Below are 13,832 nucleotides of genomic sequence, written 5' to 3' on the forward strand. Positions count from 1 at the left end.
AATTTGCCAGGAAATCAAAGCAAACACTGGCCATAACCGCAGCATCGTCAGCCGCCGGACGGGAGCAGCTTAGGAAGAGGAGGCCGACGCCGTACTGCTAGCACAAGCCAAGAAATGGGCGCGCTCTGCCTGCTCTACCCATCCACGCCGCCGCGCTGCCCATGCGGCGCCCGCGCGGACGCGACCGCGGCCTTCGCGCCTTCCCCTTTCCTCTCATCATGTGCTGCCACCGGTGCACAAACAAGGCTGCAGCTCTGCGGCAGGAGCCAGAGGCGCGGCGGCGTGGCGCGGGTAGGTGGCGGCGGCGGTGGGGGCAAGGGGGAGAGTGGCAAGAACGGCGCGGCGGCGTTCTTTGATGAGGACGGGGTGGTGGACGACATGGACGGGTACCTCAACTACCTGTCCCTCGAGTACGACTCTGTCTGGGACACCAAGCCTGCCTGGTCCGTTCCCTTTGCTCCTCCGTAGCCGTAGTTGTTTCTTGCTGGACGCTGCATTGATCAAAATTGGCGAAGATTATGATGGTGTAGCATGGGTTGTTTCCAACGCATATCGTAGAGATTGCCCAAATTTGTTATCGTAGCTGTGTTTATTGTCAGATGTAGCTAGATTCCAAATTGTTCCTCCTGCTTGTTCGTTTAAAAGAAAAAAAAGATTCTAAATTACTTTACTATTATTATCAACATTGGCTCTGCCAACCATTTTTGAATGTCGTGTGTACTAACACAATAGATAAATCTCTTTTGAACTTATATATTTATTTAAATGAATAGCTCACCAAATTATGTTCTAGTGTCAGCTCCATGATTTAGCCCTTTCAGTTTTTTTTTGTTTGCATGATGATGTAATTGATGATAATTTTTATTGCCTGTCTTTCTTGTACACAATAACATCATTCAGCTTCCAAAGGTCATCATGAACTAATGGCCATAGCTGTGAGAATGGTGCCCTACAGTCTAAAAAGGAGCTATTAGATTTTTCCACACCTCTTCTCATGTTGCCATTTTTTACCAAACATCACGAGTTTGGCCATATGTGAAGATAACGTTTCTTCTATAAGCTTAGCTTCTATGCTCAAAGTGTTATAATCAAGACAACTATATTTTCCCCTTTTTCAGGTGTCAGCCTTGGACAATATTGCTTACGGGAACTGGTGCCGTTGCCTGTAGTTGGGTGCTTATCCAATCTGTTGTAATTACTGCTGGGGTTTCTTTTGTAATATCCGCATGGTGGTACATATTTCTCTACTCGTACCCTAAGGTTTGCACATCATTTTATCTAATAATTTAATTTCTGTTCTACATTTTCGCTTTTTAGATGATTGATTAAAGTTTTTTGAAAAATGTCAACGGTGTCATAGATTTATGAACGGAGGTAGTATCACTTAAGCAACTCATTACACCATGTCCTCTGACATAGCTTTATTAAAAAAGACCCAGTATTGTATTTGGCATATGGTGTTTTCAAACTGCAAATGGACTTAATAAATGCAGATTTACCTTAGTTTGCCATATACAAATTATAGGGTAGCCACTACTCATCATCCATGCCAAAACTTGGAATGCTGAGCTGGCTCCCAAAGCTTCTAGTTCCATATCTTGAGATGGCTATTAGTGGTCAGGAGCATCGTCTGTGTTACCAGCTCCAACCTCTAACTGCAGCATACCTGCCAATGAAGCATTTCTTCCATGTCAAATACCTTTGGCCTAACCGGCAACCGCCTCACCCTGTTCTTAACAACTGACCCTGTGGTGCCTTCTCTCAGGCATACACCGAGATGATAGCAGAGAGAAGAAGAAATGTAGCCAGTGGAGCTGAAGATACCTACGGGATGGAGAAAATCCAGTGAGGATCTACGGCGGCGCTGCTTGTAGAGTGCATAACTCTCTTGTGTTGTGTCTAGCATTTCCTTGCTGAGGGTGATATTTAGAAATGACCGCACGCTGTGGCACGTACTAGCACGATTTGTCTGTAAATGTATTCGCCAGAAATTGCAACAATACCATGGAATCATGTCATGTGCTTGCTTTGTTCATATCGTCGTCTTTGTGTTACTGATCTGGACCAATTGGCCCAGCCAGCCTAGCTGTGCAGCCCACAATCGCGCATAATTTAAAGAGAGCGAAGTCCACATGGGGCAGACACGGCCGCCCCGGCCATCGCCGGCAGGGTCATGACATTTTAGGAGTCCAGAGCAAGATTTAAATTAGGGGTTCTTCTAGTTACTTATATATATAAATGTTACCAATATAAACACCCAATATACATCTAAAATTATTCATATTAAACAACAAGTAAATAAAAATATACATATTACAATATCACCTTAAAATTCCTTCTAACATGTTCAGTGATCAGGTTATGGACATGTCGTAGTTGCAAACTCTGTGATACTCCGCTACTAAACTATTGTGTCATAAACTATAGTCTGACTATTACTAGCCATCTAGTACAACAGTGATGTTGAGACGTTGATGCACTAGTAGCCATGAAGGTACCAAATCATGATGAGCTAGCAGGAATTGACAATGCAAAACAGAGTCTGTGTATGATCAAATCTTTGTTGACTGAGAAGCAAAACGAAGAAGAGATTGAACAGAGAAGAGAACTGAAGGTAACCTTTCAGGACAAGAGAAGTTATCCAGATTATGTGGCCTATCTTTTGGTTTCTTATGTTTAGGTGTTGTTAATAGTTATGAGTTCCATTTAGATAACATGACAAACATTTTCTTGCAACTCATTGTAAAATAATTCTAGTGTAGTATCTGTTTTGTTGAATATGAAAATACATTTTCGTAGCATAGAAGTTGCTGGAATAATATACTAGCTTTGGTAATTCAAGCCGAAAGCTAGAATAGGAAGCTAAATCAATCCACATCTCTTGTATTTTTCTTTTGTACAGGATGCCATTGAAATTAAGCTAAGAGAGGAAGCTATGATAAGTAGGGTTCTAAAGGAGAAGCTTGTGTCCAAGGAACTAGGCATTGAACAATTGCAGTCAGATCTAGCAGCTTCAGTCAGGTTTCAAGTGGTACTGCAAAATGAGATCCAGAGATTTCAAAATGAACTACGTTGCCTCACAAAAGTACAAGCACTTGGAAGTTCAGGTGAGAGGTGATCCAGAAACTCTGATCCTTGAAAAGCTATTTTCATATTTTTTCCCTTGTCAAGTTGATTTTAGTTTTGTCTTACTTCCTAAATCTCTTGTTTCTATCTTGATGCATTATCCTTGTAAGGGCTATATTTTCTACTCCCTCTGTTCATAAATATATGACACCGTTGACTTTTTAAAAAATATTTTGAATGAGACGAGTGATCAAATTTTTCAAAAAATCAACAGTATCATATATTTCATATATTTATGAACGGAGGTAGTAATTGTTTATGATGATATTACACGGTTTACTCCTGCACATGACTCCATTGTCATATTTGGTTTCAACTTCGCACATTGTCATAGTTGTTAGCTCCAGATTTACATTCATCTAACCAACATAACATACATATTTTTTTGTGCTTTATTAGAACAAAGTTTACCAATTTAATGTACAGAAACCGTAGCAATGCACATGCATCTATGAAATATAGGCATTGTTGTCCTGATTATCTTCTTTTTATTGAATAACATACATGATGCAAGAAATTTTCCAGAACCAGTAAAAGTGGTCAACTGGTGTTTCAATGCTTTGTAAAGGAACTGTATCAATTTTAAAATGCTTGAAGGTGCAAGCAATTTAAACAATTATTCTGTCAAATTTGTATTTTTCAAAGAGCTAAGCATGGAAGTACCTCTAAATAGTATTTTGTACAAAGAAAAGCATACCATATCACGAGTCAATGACGTTGCAGTGTATCTACATCATTACAGAATATTTCTTTCAAGATTGCAAATGATGAAAACAATCTACTCCAATTGCATAATGCTGATTTTGCGGACACTGGCAAACTCTTCTGTCACAGATCCTTTTAAATCGACCAACTTGCATGGTCCGATCAAGAAATGTGGCTGCGCTCCCAGACTAAAAAGACACTATCAAATAGCATACATGCGTCACACTAAAGCATACAAAGAATCCTAAACAAGTTTTACAGTAAGTTTGTATGTCTGCACTCCTGAAGTTTTTGCGTTATGATTGTAGTCCAGGAAAACAAACCAATTATTGTTGAGGCATTCGTACTGGTCTGTGAGGCCTTGGGGCTGAAACATGTACATAGAACAATAACTTTATCAGAAGCTTAAACAAAGAAAAACTTTAACATAAGCTTAAATGACATAAAAAATGTCCTTGCTGCTGTACGAAACCAGTATGCAAAATGACTTAACTGAATATGCAAAATGATTGTTACCCTAACCATGCCTTTTGGTGTAAGAATTTGTATACATACGCTAGTTTTTCTTCCGATAACACCAATATATGGTTCTCGATAGTTTTTCAGCCACCCCAAAATTCGAGAAATTTAACCAATTTTTTGCTGTTTTTTAGAAAAATACACATGAAGTATGATTTAGAGTTTTAGATCCAAACAAAATATTATCAATGTTTATGACTACACATTTATCGAGTAGCAATAAAAAATATGAATCTTGAGTTATTTAACCCATGTATTAGTATAAAATAACGGATTTTAAATTACCGAAACTCGTGAAATTTTGCCAAAATTTTCAACCCTGCTGTGTAGTCATAAGAGGCTTAATGAAATTGTACTTACTGTGTGCCATAAAATCATACAGAATCAAAATAAGCAACACAAGGTAATATTATCATAACTTGAGACCTGCATGAGAAATGCAGATGCAAAATTCTACAAATCATTGCATAATAATACGTGCATGCAAAAGTACAAACCATTTGGGTTTCCTTGTTCGTAGAAACACCTAAAAAGAGCAACTGCTTCTTCAGCCATGATCCCTCCAGTGCATTTGAAACCTTTTGGTGTAGAGGCTTGGCTCCTAACAAACAAACAAACATGCAAGGTAATGTTTGCAGGTACAATTTGTCAGTGCCTAAAACTATGTACCAAAAGCATCAAAAACAGAGAGATCAAGCAGGTCCAACTTTGCAGAAATCATGATAGCGTCCTGCAACATACTAAAAGTGACAGCACGAATAAGCAATCATTTTGACAAGATGTTCCGTATTGTCTTCCACTTACCCTGATAATTCATCTGACGACGAAGCAGCACCATTGTGCAATGACATGATTGATCCACATCCACCAAATTTGTCGTTGGCACAACCAAAGTATACTTCTCTTATCCCTAGCCAATGAAAGCACAGCAAGTCAAGATTAGAAATTCCTATGAAGATAAACAGTTTAACAGGAGAGTGTAGACAATAAAAATTCCAGACCAATTATCGACAATGCCGTCGCGCACATTATGCAGGGCTCACACGTGACATAAAGGTCGCATCCTGCAAATTTCTCCGCGACCTGTGGCTGATCAAGACCCATGCTCTGCCACTCCCGAAGCAGGACATCAATAGCTTCCATCTCAGCATGTCTGGTAGCCTTGCAACATGGAAAGTCATAACATAATGATATGAGTTGGCCAAACGAACACATGAAAGAAACATCTTAACACTTATCCAGTTAAAAGGAGAAAGAAAGTATAGCTCACATTCCGGGTGGCATTCGTCTTGTTGCTCCCAGAGGAAATCACTTTCCCGTCCTCCACAATCACACACCTAACATGCGCGAGGGAATTAATTAACAAGGATGCAACCATGCGATTAGCAAAATATGAATCAGTGACCGACTATCGCGAATGAGCGAGAACCTACCCAACAGGGACCTCGAGGTTATCCAGCGCAAACTTAGCCTACAAAAAACAACCAGCCGAAGGTAGAATTATACACGCTACAGCTGCAAAGCGAGCACGATTAACAGCCGTACCTGCTCGAGTGCTAGCTCCATAAAAGCCGGTGCCATCCTGCGGGCCTGGGAGCGAGGAATCAAATTTCTACTGTAAGCGAACGCGGGGAAGTGGCCGCACGGTCTGGCTGGCCGCTGGCGCCAGGGTGCTGGAGCAGCAGAGTTGGACGATGCTCGGCAGCTTGGGGAAACGCACGGCCGTGATGCGTCGACCGTCGAGGTAGGGGCGTCAGGCGGCGGCGGCGGCTGTCGCTCTCGCTCAGGCGTTGCAGGAGAGCGTCTCCGCGGCGGCGCTAGACAGGGGAGCGGGAGGCCTGGGAGTCGGCCTATACCCTTTGGGCCTGCTTTTGGCTTGAGTGGGTTGGCTCGGGAATAATTCTCTCTTTTTTCATAAAGCATGCAAGTAAAACAATGCAGACTTCCTCTATATCCAGCAGGCTGAGAAAAAGGATGAGGGAATTCACTAGTTGGCCTGAAAAAATAGTAGTACGTATGTTAGATCCCGAGATGATAGTATCCGGTTATCTGCCTCAGTCAGCAACTACTAAGCTTTGCACTAAATTGATAAATTATACAGTGTATTTCAGGAACAGGACTGACCATTCGGGTGAACGGCGGCTAGCGAGCGGAAAGGGTGAACGGCGGTCTCGTGGAAGCGCGAATCGGGTGAACGGCGGCTAGGGAGCGGAAAGGGTGAACGGCGGTCTCGTGGAAGCGCGAATCGGGTGAACGGCGGCCAGGCTGCCGGCGACACCAGGGTGAGAAGCGGGCGACTGCGCCTATGCAAGGCCAAAGTGTTAATCTAGTCTCTGTTAATAGGCTGGGTCTAAGTATGGGGTATGGCTAGGCGTGGTAATGAATTGTGATTTAAATGCTTCCTCACAAAATGATAGAACCTTAAATAAATTTTAGTTCAAAAATGAATAGAAATATGGTCTAATTCTAATCTAATCCGATTATTAAATCTTGTAGTGTAAAATTTAGAGCTTATTGACACCCGTAGGATGGCATGGGCCATATCTGTCCATACGGGCCTTCCGCCCCCGTATGCATCCTGTGGTAATCGGAAAGATGCTGCTGAGATGAGTGTACTGATGCAAGGGACTGCTACCCTTTGTAAAGATAGTGGGTGTAGCTGGTTAAGGGGACAATATCATGCTTTTTTTTAGAAAGGGAAGCATTTTTTGTCATTGGAAAATTATGAGATCTTGGATTTGATGATGTGGGAACTTACTGCTTGCTTGAGTTTGTTGTGGTGGTTGGTGAGCAGTGGGGACAGTTCTAATTTCTGAGCAAATGAGGATTCCTGTGTCTTCTAAACTTTCAGGAAGGTAAAGTAGCAGAATAGAGTTGGTGAATAATTAACTTTCTCAGGGCTGGTTTAGTGACCAGAGAATCGTAAGAGATCCATTGGAAGAAAACTGTTTGCTCTTAAATTTTGAATTGTAAGAGGTTTCCTCCCTCGTGAATCCTTTCGTCACCAAATAAATCCCGGTTCTCTAGTGACTTGCACATATATTCAAGGATATCCTCTTTTAAACAGTAGCAATCAGCAAATTCTGTTGGATTGGTCATGAATGGTTTCATGGTGGGGAATAATGCTCTAACATTATTGCAATCGAGTACTTATTTTTAACACTATTGCCATGACACTACTTCACTCAGTTCCAGGAACTTTTGTCAGCGCAAGATAGCTCGCATGATTTGAACCAGCTTTAGAAGGACAGTAGACAAACTACAGCTCCCCTTTCCAAAAAATTGAATCTGTCAACTGTATCTTTACCCGGAACCTCTGTGGTGATGCTCCACTTGATGTAAATACACTACAAATAGTGTTTCAAGAATTTGTATAATGAAGTTTTGGAAGATCTCCCCAATTTGCTGCATCATTTACCACGGAAATCAGTTGCATATCATTGCGCTGGATCTATATTCTGTTGTTTGATCATAAATCAGTGACTGATGAGATGAATTTTCCTATGCAAGAACTATTTTTTTTTCTTGAAACGGAGTACAGCTGCCTGCCATTATTATTTTAAGAAAAAGAATGGGTAAATAAAGGTAGAAAAAGTCTGAAGGAAAACAAAAGGCAAACTAAGAAACTAATAAAGGGAAAAAGAAGGAACAAAAAGTCAAAAACTAACAACTAAACAAAGAGAGAAGAAAAGGAAAAGAAATGAAAAGTCAACAAAGATAATTCATACATTCTTGTTTAACTTAATTTAACGAGTCCAGTCTGAAAGTACTTGTCTTTTTTTTCAGTTAAAAGGCTTGGTAAATATAGAAAAGATCTCTTGTTAGCCTACATGTATGCTTGTTGATAAGAAGACATGCAAGGGGAGCGGAAATTTTTTTTTTTTACATATTCTGGATTCTGCAGTAAAATTTTATGGTTAGCCAATGAGTCTGTAGTGTGGTAATTACTGTACGTGTAAGAGCAACTCCAAGAGATTAGCTAAAAAGACTAGCCAAATTTACTGATTTAGCTATTCTCTAAAATAGATTTTAAAGACAAAGTGTAGGTTAATCCAACAGACTCGGTAAACCTACGGACTGAATAGAGAGTGAAGCATGCTATCCAAAAATGGAGAGCGAAGATGGAGAAACAGAGAGCCACTAAATTTGAAGAGTCGTTTACAAAGTCTATTGGATACAATTTTCTTTTAATATTAGCTAAATTTACTTTTACAAAACCATATACATAGTCTCTTGGAGTTGCTCTAACAGCTATATTGATGGTTAAATTGAATCATAACATGCTAAAGGAATTCCGGTTTAAACCTCCATGATTGTTTCTTGCTTTCTTTTTTTTTCCTTGAGAGAGCTGCATGTCATTATATTAATAAAAGAAATAGTCTGATTACACGCCAAATCCATTCCCTGGGCTACTATTTTGTCACACATTCCCGCCCTATGATTTGTTGGCGCAACATGCTCCACTTGTATAATTGTATTGTTTCTTTGTGCTCGTTATTTTAGTCCTCCAGACCTGAAAGCTGTCTTAGACACCACCAAGCACTGAAACACTGAAGGCACTTGTGTCCCAACCATTACAGCCCTCCAAAACACTAATTTCTTGAAACGCGAATTGTTAGCTGCAAACTGATCTTTACATATGTAGTCTCTACTGTTAAAAGGAGACCAATCGTTACTCTTGCAGATTACTTAGTCTCGATGGTTCTGATACACTCAGAGTTCTTCTTATATACTTGAAAACTGTATTGGAGCAGTAGAAACCCAACCAAGCACTCTGAATTCCATTGTGTCCTACTATAGCCTTAAGCCATCCAAAGCACTAATTTCTCAAAATCTTCGCATTGTAATTGCTAAGGGTCTGTTTGGATCCCGGGAGCTAAAACAAAAAAATGACTAAAGCTTAGCCACTTAGAAGCTAAAAAAAGTGACTAGCTTCTAAGCAGAAACCAAAATTTCAGTCAGTTTGCAGGTCCTAACCTGTGTGCAATCGTGACTTTGTGATGCACCTTAGCCACACCGAGGTGGACGGCAAACCTAACTCTACTATATTCTAATGTCCACTCGTCTTTTTTCTCTTGCAGATTAAGGGTTTGTTCGTTTGTGTCGGATTGGTGGGTCGGAATGATTCCGAGCCGGATTACTTCTCTAATTTATATAAATTTTGATTAGCCGGAACGATTCCGGGTGCAAACCGATGTAAACGAACAAGCCCTAATCGGTCTCGAACTCACATGCCACATGGGATGGACCTCCCTCGGAAACTAAACACCCCTCAATCCTAGTCATCATGAGCGAACGGCAATCCGTGTGCTGTTGCGTTGTTGCGTTGTCGTACTACTGAAGCACGGAGCGAACCGTGCAGGCTAGCCTAGTCGGTGGCGGTGGCAGGTGATCCATCGTCCGCCGCGCTGTGTACTGTACGCGCGGGTGCCGGCCGGTGCGGCTTGACACCCTGTTGGCTCGGTGGTTCACGTCGGCGGGCCCGCTCTCCTTTGTTCCGAGCCTTCGCCACCCGGTCGCCGTCTGGCCACAACCCTCGCGCAATCAAGCGACGAGACGACCGACCCCAAGCCAAAGGACCAAAGCAAGGCTAGGCAAGCAGCGTCACTGAAGCGGAAAACGCGTCGCCTTCACCAGTCTCCACTCCAGGTGCGTCGTCTGCTCCGCAGGTTTCTCCCCTCGCCCTCTCTCCCCCACCCTCACTCAGACTCAGCCCACCGATCCCGTCCAGCTTTACCGATTCCTACTCTCTTGTTTTCTGTTTTCTTGGTTCGTCCCATAGAGAGGAGAGCTTTGATTGCTGGTGGTCTGGTCGGCGGCGGCGGCGGCAATGGAGCCCCTGGAGGTGGCCATAACGATCATATTCGACGCGCTGCTGCTGGTGTTCATGGTGAAGCTCTTCTTCGCCATGTTCCAGATGAAGCTCGTCGTCATCCTCTTCTACCTCGTCATCCTCCTCTTCGCCATGGCCTTCTCCGGCCGGGCGCCCAGCAGCTTCTAGCTCGACGATCGTAGCAGCAGAGGTGGCAAAAATTGAAGCTTTCTTCTCCCTCCCCCTCTTTCGTTTCTTCTCCCCCCTCTTGGAGGGTGGATCGGTGGAGTCTTGCAGCGCTACGTACGTTCTGTGAAAAAAGACAATCATCTCGGTTTTTGGTGGATGGCTAGCTAATTTATTTCTCTCTAGGAAAAAAAAGAATAAGAAGAACCGCGCATGATCCGAGGCGCAAATTGCGTAAGCGTGAAGAGAGAGAAATTAGTCAGTCTAGAGCTTCGATCTCCCGCGTCTCATGCTTCTATTTTCCATGTATGTAATTCGTGCTGTACCTCCTGCCTTTTTGTTACGGGTTTCGTGGATCGCAGAGCAGTGGTGCATATGAAAAGAGATGGACACGGTTTTCTTCCTTGGAAAAACTTGTTCATGGGTTCTTTTTTGGGGTAAGCTGTAAAATAGTGTTTCTCTTGGTTTTTTTAATAGAAGGGGCTCCAACTTCTCCTAGAATCTCGCCACGTGGCCTCCATGATAAGAGAGAAGGTCCCAGAAGTGCCGAAATGGTGGACTTTTCTCGGCTGCACTGCACGCCTCAGTGTATCATCAATTGACTCTTTTCTCGTCCGCGTAGTAGTATTTTGAGGCTGCCTTTTCCATTGCGTTGTGCTTTGTATATTCGCGGTACATTCTAGGTCGTGATGATGCGAACGATGATGCAAAATTGGCGCCACACACCTACAGAGAGAAGAGTAACGGGTTCCATTCGTAAACTGGAGTGACACCATTATCGGCAACGGCGTCAAATGGTAGGCAGAATTTGATCCAAAGGCTTTCTTTCATCCGATGAATACCTCTCTCTCTCTCTCTCTCTCTCTCTCTCTCTCTCTCTCTTCGTAGGGTATGATTCGTAACTATTTTTGGACAGATGAGAAAATGGAAAATTCACCCATAATTCAAGGGCGATCGATGCCATTCTTTTTCGAACAATTATTTCAGACAGACTTCGTATCAGTAATAATTTGGCGAAGAAGCAACATTAAACAATTGGTCCCAATTAAATCTCACGAGGATTTTGGTTGCCGGCAAATTAAAGCTTGTCGGCCGCGTCATTCCGCTTTACCCTTGTTGGCCTTGGCGGCGCCTTTGTAGGCGGCGCCGTGGAAGTTGAGGAAGAGCGCGAGCAGCGACGCGTTGAAGACGGCGTTGAACACCCAGCCGGCCATCCCCTCGCAGCCGCCAGCGGCGAAGTGGAGCCACAGCATCACCACGGAGGCCGCGAAGCTGAAGAGGAACTGCGCGATCTGCAGCTCCGTGACGGCGCGCTTCCACCGCCCGGGCCAGCGCAGGCCGACGCTGCAGGAGAGGTAGTAGGAGTACATCACGACGTGCACGCCGGCGTTGGTGACGAGCGCGACGGGCATCAGCGACTGCCGGGTGGCGAGCCAGAGGTAGCACATGGCCACGACGAGCGCGTGGTGGTACACGTGGAGCAGCGTGAGCGGGCGGCGGGCGAGCAGGATGAGCAGCGTGTCGCCGAGCTCGTACACCTTGGAGAGGTAGAACACGTGCGCCCAGAAGAAGACGGGCCCCGACGCCTCCGTGGCGCCCCGCGGCGGGAAGCAGAAGGCCCACGCCCACCGCGGCGCCGGCGCCGTCGCGGCCGTCGACAGCGCGCACCCGCCGGCCATGGCGGCGGAGAGCGCCAGCAGGACCGCGTTGTGGGCGGCGGAGAGCGCGCGGAGCGCCGGCGGAGGCAGCGCCGGGAGGCGGGGCAGGACGAGGCGGCGGAGGACGAGCACCGCGGCGAGGTAGCCGCAGATGACGGCGGCCGCGAAGGACGGCGTCGCGCCGACCGTGCGGCCTGGCTGCCAGCGGAACGAGGCCACGGCCGGGTGCTCCACCAGGAGCCACCGCGCCCGGCTCAGCAGCGACGCGGCCGCCATCGGTCACGCCTCGCTCGCGCCTGCCGCTGGAACCGATCTTCTTGGCTACCTACCTCTCCTGCTCCCTCCTTCCCTGTGGAGTGTGGACTGAGTCCTTGTGGCGTTCGACGTGCCACGTCTTGCGCAAGGTCGAGGCGGTTGGTCGGGAGGGAAGCGCAAGGGCCGCGTTGGGCCGTTGGCACTCATCACAGTGACGGTGGACAGCGGCCGCATCCAGTCCGTTTCAAAATTTGCTGTTCCACGGGAACGCACGGGCTGAACAACGACCGATTATGCTGCAAAATTCAGTCCCATTTTTTGTATTTTGACCATTTTTCGGAAAAAAGAACACGTTTGGACCCTAAAAAATTTTAATAGCATTTTTGGACCCTTTGCTCGGCGCCATAGCCTATGGCGCCGAGGTAACACAGCTCGGCGCCATAGGTTATGGCGCCGAGGTACGTGATGTGTCGGCACAACCCGGACGCCGTGGCGTCGACGTGGCACCGAGCTCGGCGCCACAGATCTGTGGCGCCGAGCTCGGTTGTGTTATTAACATATTTGTTGCAAACATGAGCACAAAGCCCATCTAACCCACTTGGTAGAGCACAAGACTTCTTACCATGTGGTCGTGGGTTCAAGCCCCATAGTTTGCATTTTTATTTGTTTTTTTGTTTATAATTCACAATTAATTTCTTTAAACTTTCTTAATGGTCTCGTATAGACAAATGATGGTTCATAGGTGACGGTAGTAAAATTTGCTGATTTGTACTGAAGGTTGATAAAAATTAATCGAGGATAAAAATATAATTGGTAAGTGAGGTAACTGCTACTTAGGTCATGGTAACCGTACGTACATCGTTGATCACCAATAACAAATTAAAGGTAAAAAACCACCGGTACGTGGCGGCGTGGGGTCCTTCCGAGCTGATGGCGATCAATATTTTCTGTAGTGTAACTAGCATGCATTTGCCTCACTAACCAATTACTATGTCGCGCGATGTCCTTTAAAAAGGGGCCATGTGTATCATTGAAACGCTACCTGAACTGCATAAAGGCGTGTGCACGCATATTATGAAAAATACTTAAATCACATAAATCAAACACACAAGGACAATAATGGGAACCCGTTTCAAAATTTAAAATCCAAAATTAAAAATGATAGTACCAAAGCGAAGAAGCACGAAACAACAGATCGCGTGATCACATATTAATTACACATCCACTTGTCAAAAACTAAAACTAAAACGATATCCCCAGCGGGCATTTCCACCATTATATTGGTTTCTATAGAAATCACAGAAATACAGAAAATACTTTCACTGTCAATAATTTTTTATATTTTTATCAACCTTCAGTACAAATCAGCAAATTTTACTACCGTCACCTATGAACCATCATTTGTCTATCCGAGACCATTAAGAAAGTTTAAAGAAATTAATTGTGAATTATAAACAAAAAAACAAATAAAAATGCAAACTATGGGGCTTGAACCCACGACCACATGATAAGAAGCCTTGTGCTCTACCAAGTGGGCTAGATGGGCTTTGTGCTCATGTCTGCAACAAATA

The 13,832-nt window shown here is 44.2% G+C and overlaps 5 protein-coding genes across 7 annotated transcripts; 3 read left to right on the forward strand and 2 right to left on the reverse strand.

Moving 5' to 3' along the window:
• Positions 1-2,017, forward strand: LOC100278309 (uncharacterized). The gene is made up of 3 exons (NM_001350972.1): positions 1-443; positions 1,119-1,260; positions 1,766-2,017. The coding sequence occupies exons 1-3, from the start codon at positions 115-117 to the stop codon at positions 1,847-1,849; spliced, it is 555 nt and encodes a 184-aa protein (NP_001337901.1). The 5' UTR covers positions 1-114; the 3' UTR covers positions 1,850-2,017.
• A 113-nt stretch (positions 2,018-2,130) lies between these two features.
• On the forward strand, positions 2,131-7,064 carry LOC103643859 (uncharacterized). Of its 2 annotated transcripts, XM_020546885.1 has the most exons (3): positions 2,131-2,614; positions 2,903-3,107; positions 6,452-7,064. In XM_020546885.1, exons 1-3 carry the CDS (start codon positions 2,489-2,491, stop codon positions 6,553-6,555), a joined length of 435 nt encoding a protein of 144 aa, XP_020402474.1. In that variant the 5' UTR covers positions 2,131-2,488; the 3' UTR covers positions 6,556-7,064. The 2 variants fall into 2 exon arrangements, 1 of the variants encoding a protein (XP_020402474.1); XR_002749700.2 differs by lacking the exons at positions 2,131-2,614; positions 2,903-3,107 and adding an exon at positions 5,669-6,094.
• LOC100285719 (tRNA-specific adenosine deaminase) lies at positions 3,788-6,643 on the reverse strand. Of its 2 annotated transcripts, none has more exons than NM_001350971.2 (8): positions 6,475-6,643; positions 5,896-6,346; positions 5,784-5,821; positions 5,621-5,687; positions 5,352-5,511; positions 5,155-5,260; positions 4,848-4,951; positions 3,788-4,198 (listed from the first exon to the last, which is right to left on the reverse strand). In NM_001350971.2, the coding sequence occupies exons 2-8, from the start codon at positions 6,271-6,273 to the stop codon at positions 4,158-4,160; spliced, it is 894 nt and encodes a 297-aa protein (NP_001337900.2). In that variant the 5' UTR covers positions 6,274-6,346; positions 6,475-6,643; the 3' UTR covers positions 3,788-4,157. The 2 variants fall into 2 exon arrangements, 1 of the variants encoding a protein (NP_001337900.2); NR_174687.1 differs by having other exon boundaries at positions 3,821-4,198; positions 5,352-5,503.
• Positions 7,065-9,931: 2,867 nt separating the features above from the next.
• LOC100276422 (uncharacterized) lies at positions 9,932-10,761 on the forward strand. The gene is made up of 2 exons (NM_001364091.1): positions 9,932-9,999; positions 10,133-10,761. The coding sequence occupies exon 2, from the start codon at positions 10,181-10,183 to the stop codon at positions 10,349-10,351; it is 171 nt and encodes a 56-aa protein (NP_001351020.1). The 5' UTR covers positions 9,932-9,999; positions 10,133-10,180; the 3' UTR covers positions 10,352-10,761.
• Positions 10,762-11,273: 512 nt separating this feature from the next.
• Positions 11,274-12,646, reverse strand: LOC103643861 (elongation of fatty acids protein 3-like). Its single transcript, XM_008667038.4, has one exon. The coding sequence runs from the start codon at positions 12,280-12,282 to the stop codon at positions 11,446-11,448; it is 837 nt and encodes a 278-aa protein (XP_008665260.1). The 5' UTR covers positions 12,283-12,646; the 3' UTR covers positions 11,274-11,445.
• Between the last annotated feature and the right edge of the window lie 1,186 nt (positions 12,647-13,832).

This window comes from Zea mays, chromosome 1, assembly GCF_902167145.1.
Source record: "Zea mays cultivar B73 chromosome 1, Zm-B73-REFERENCE-NAM-5.0, whole genome shotgun sequence".
Classification (NCBI taxonomy): Eukaryota; Viridiplantae; Streptophyta; class Magnoliopsida; order Poales; family Poaceae; genus Zea; species Zea mays.

Excerpts from the sequence above, each read along its gene's own strand:
- LOC100278309 (NM_001350972.1), top strand. The coding sequence starts at position 115 with ATGGGCGCGCTCTGCCTGCTCTACCCATCCACGCCGCCGCGCTGCCCA. Across the intron at positions 444-1,118 it reads TGGGACACCAAGCCTGCCTG|GTGTCAGCCTTGGACAATAT; the intron begins GTCCGTTCCCTT and ends CCCCTTTTTCAG. Across the intron at positions 1,261-1,765 it reads TTCTCTACTCGTACCCTAAG|GCATACACCGAGATGATAGC; the intron begins GTTTGCACATCA and ends GCCTTCTCTCAG.
- LOC103643859 (XM_020546885.1), top strand. The coding sequence starts at position 2,489 with ATGAAGGTACCAAATCATGATGAGCTAGCAGGAATTGACAATGCAAAA. Across the intron at positions 2,615-2,902 it reads AACAGAGAAGAGAACTGAAG|GATGCCATTGAAATTAAGCT; the intron begins GTAACCTTTCAG and ends TCTTTTGTACAG. Across the intron at positions 3,108-6,451 it reads ACAAGCACTTGGAAGTTCAG|TGTATTTCAGGAACAGGACT; the intron begins GTGAGAGGTGAT and ends TAAATTATACAG.
- LOC100285719 (NM_001350971.2), bottom strand. The coding sequence starts at position 6,273 with ATGCTTTATGAAAAAAGAGAGAATTATTCCCGAGCCAACCCACTCAAG. Across the intron at positions 5,261-5,351 it reads GACGGCATTGTCGATAATTG|GGATAAGAGAAGTATACTTT; the intron begins GTCTGGAATTTT and ends TTCATTGGCTAG. Across the intron at positions 4,199-4,847 it reads CGAACAAGGAAACCCAAATG|CCCCAAGGCCTCACAGACCA; the intron begins GTTTGTACTTTT and ends TACATGTTTCAG.
- LOC100276422 (NM_001364091.1), top strand. The coding sequence starts at position 10,181 with ATGGAGCCCCTGGAGGTGGCCATAACGATCATATTCGACGCGCTGCTG.
- LOC103643861 (XM_008667038.4), bottom strand. The coding sequence starts at position 12,282 with ATGGCGGCCGCGTCGCTGCTGAGCCGGGCGCGGTGGCTCCTGGTGGAG.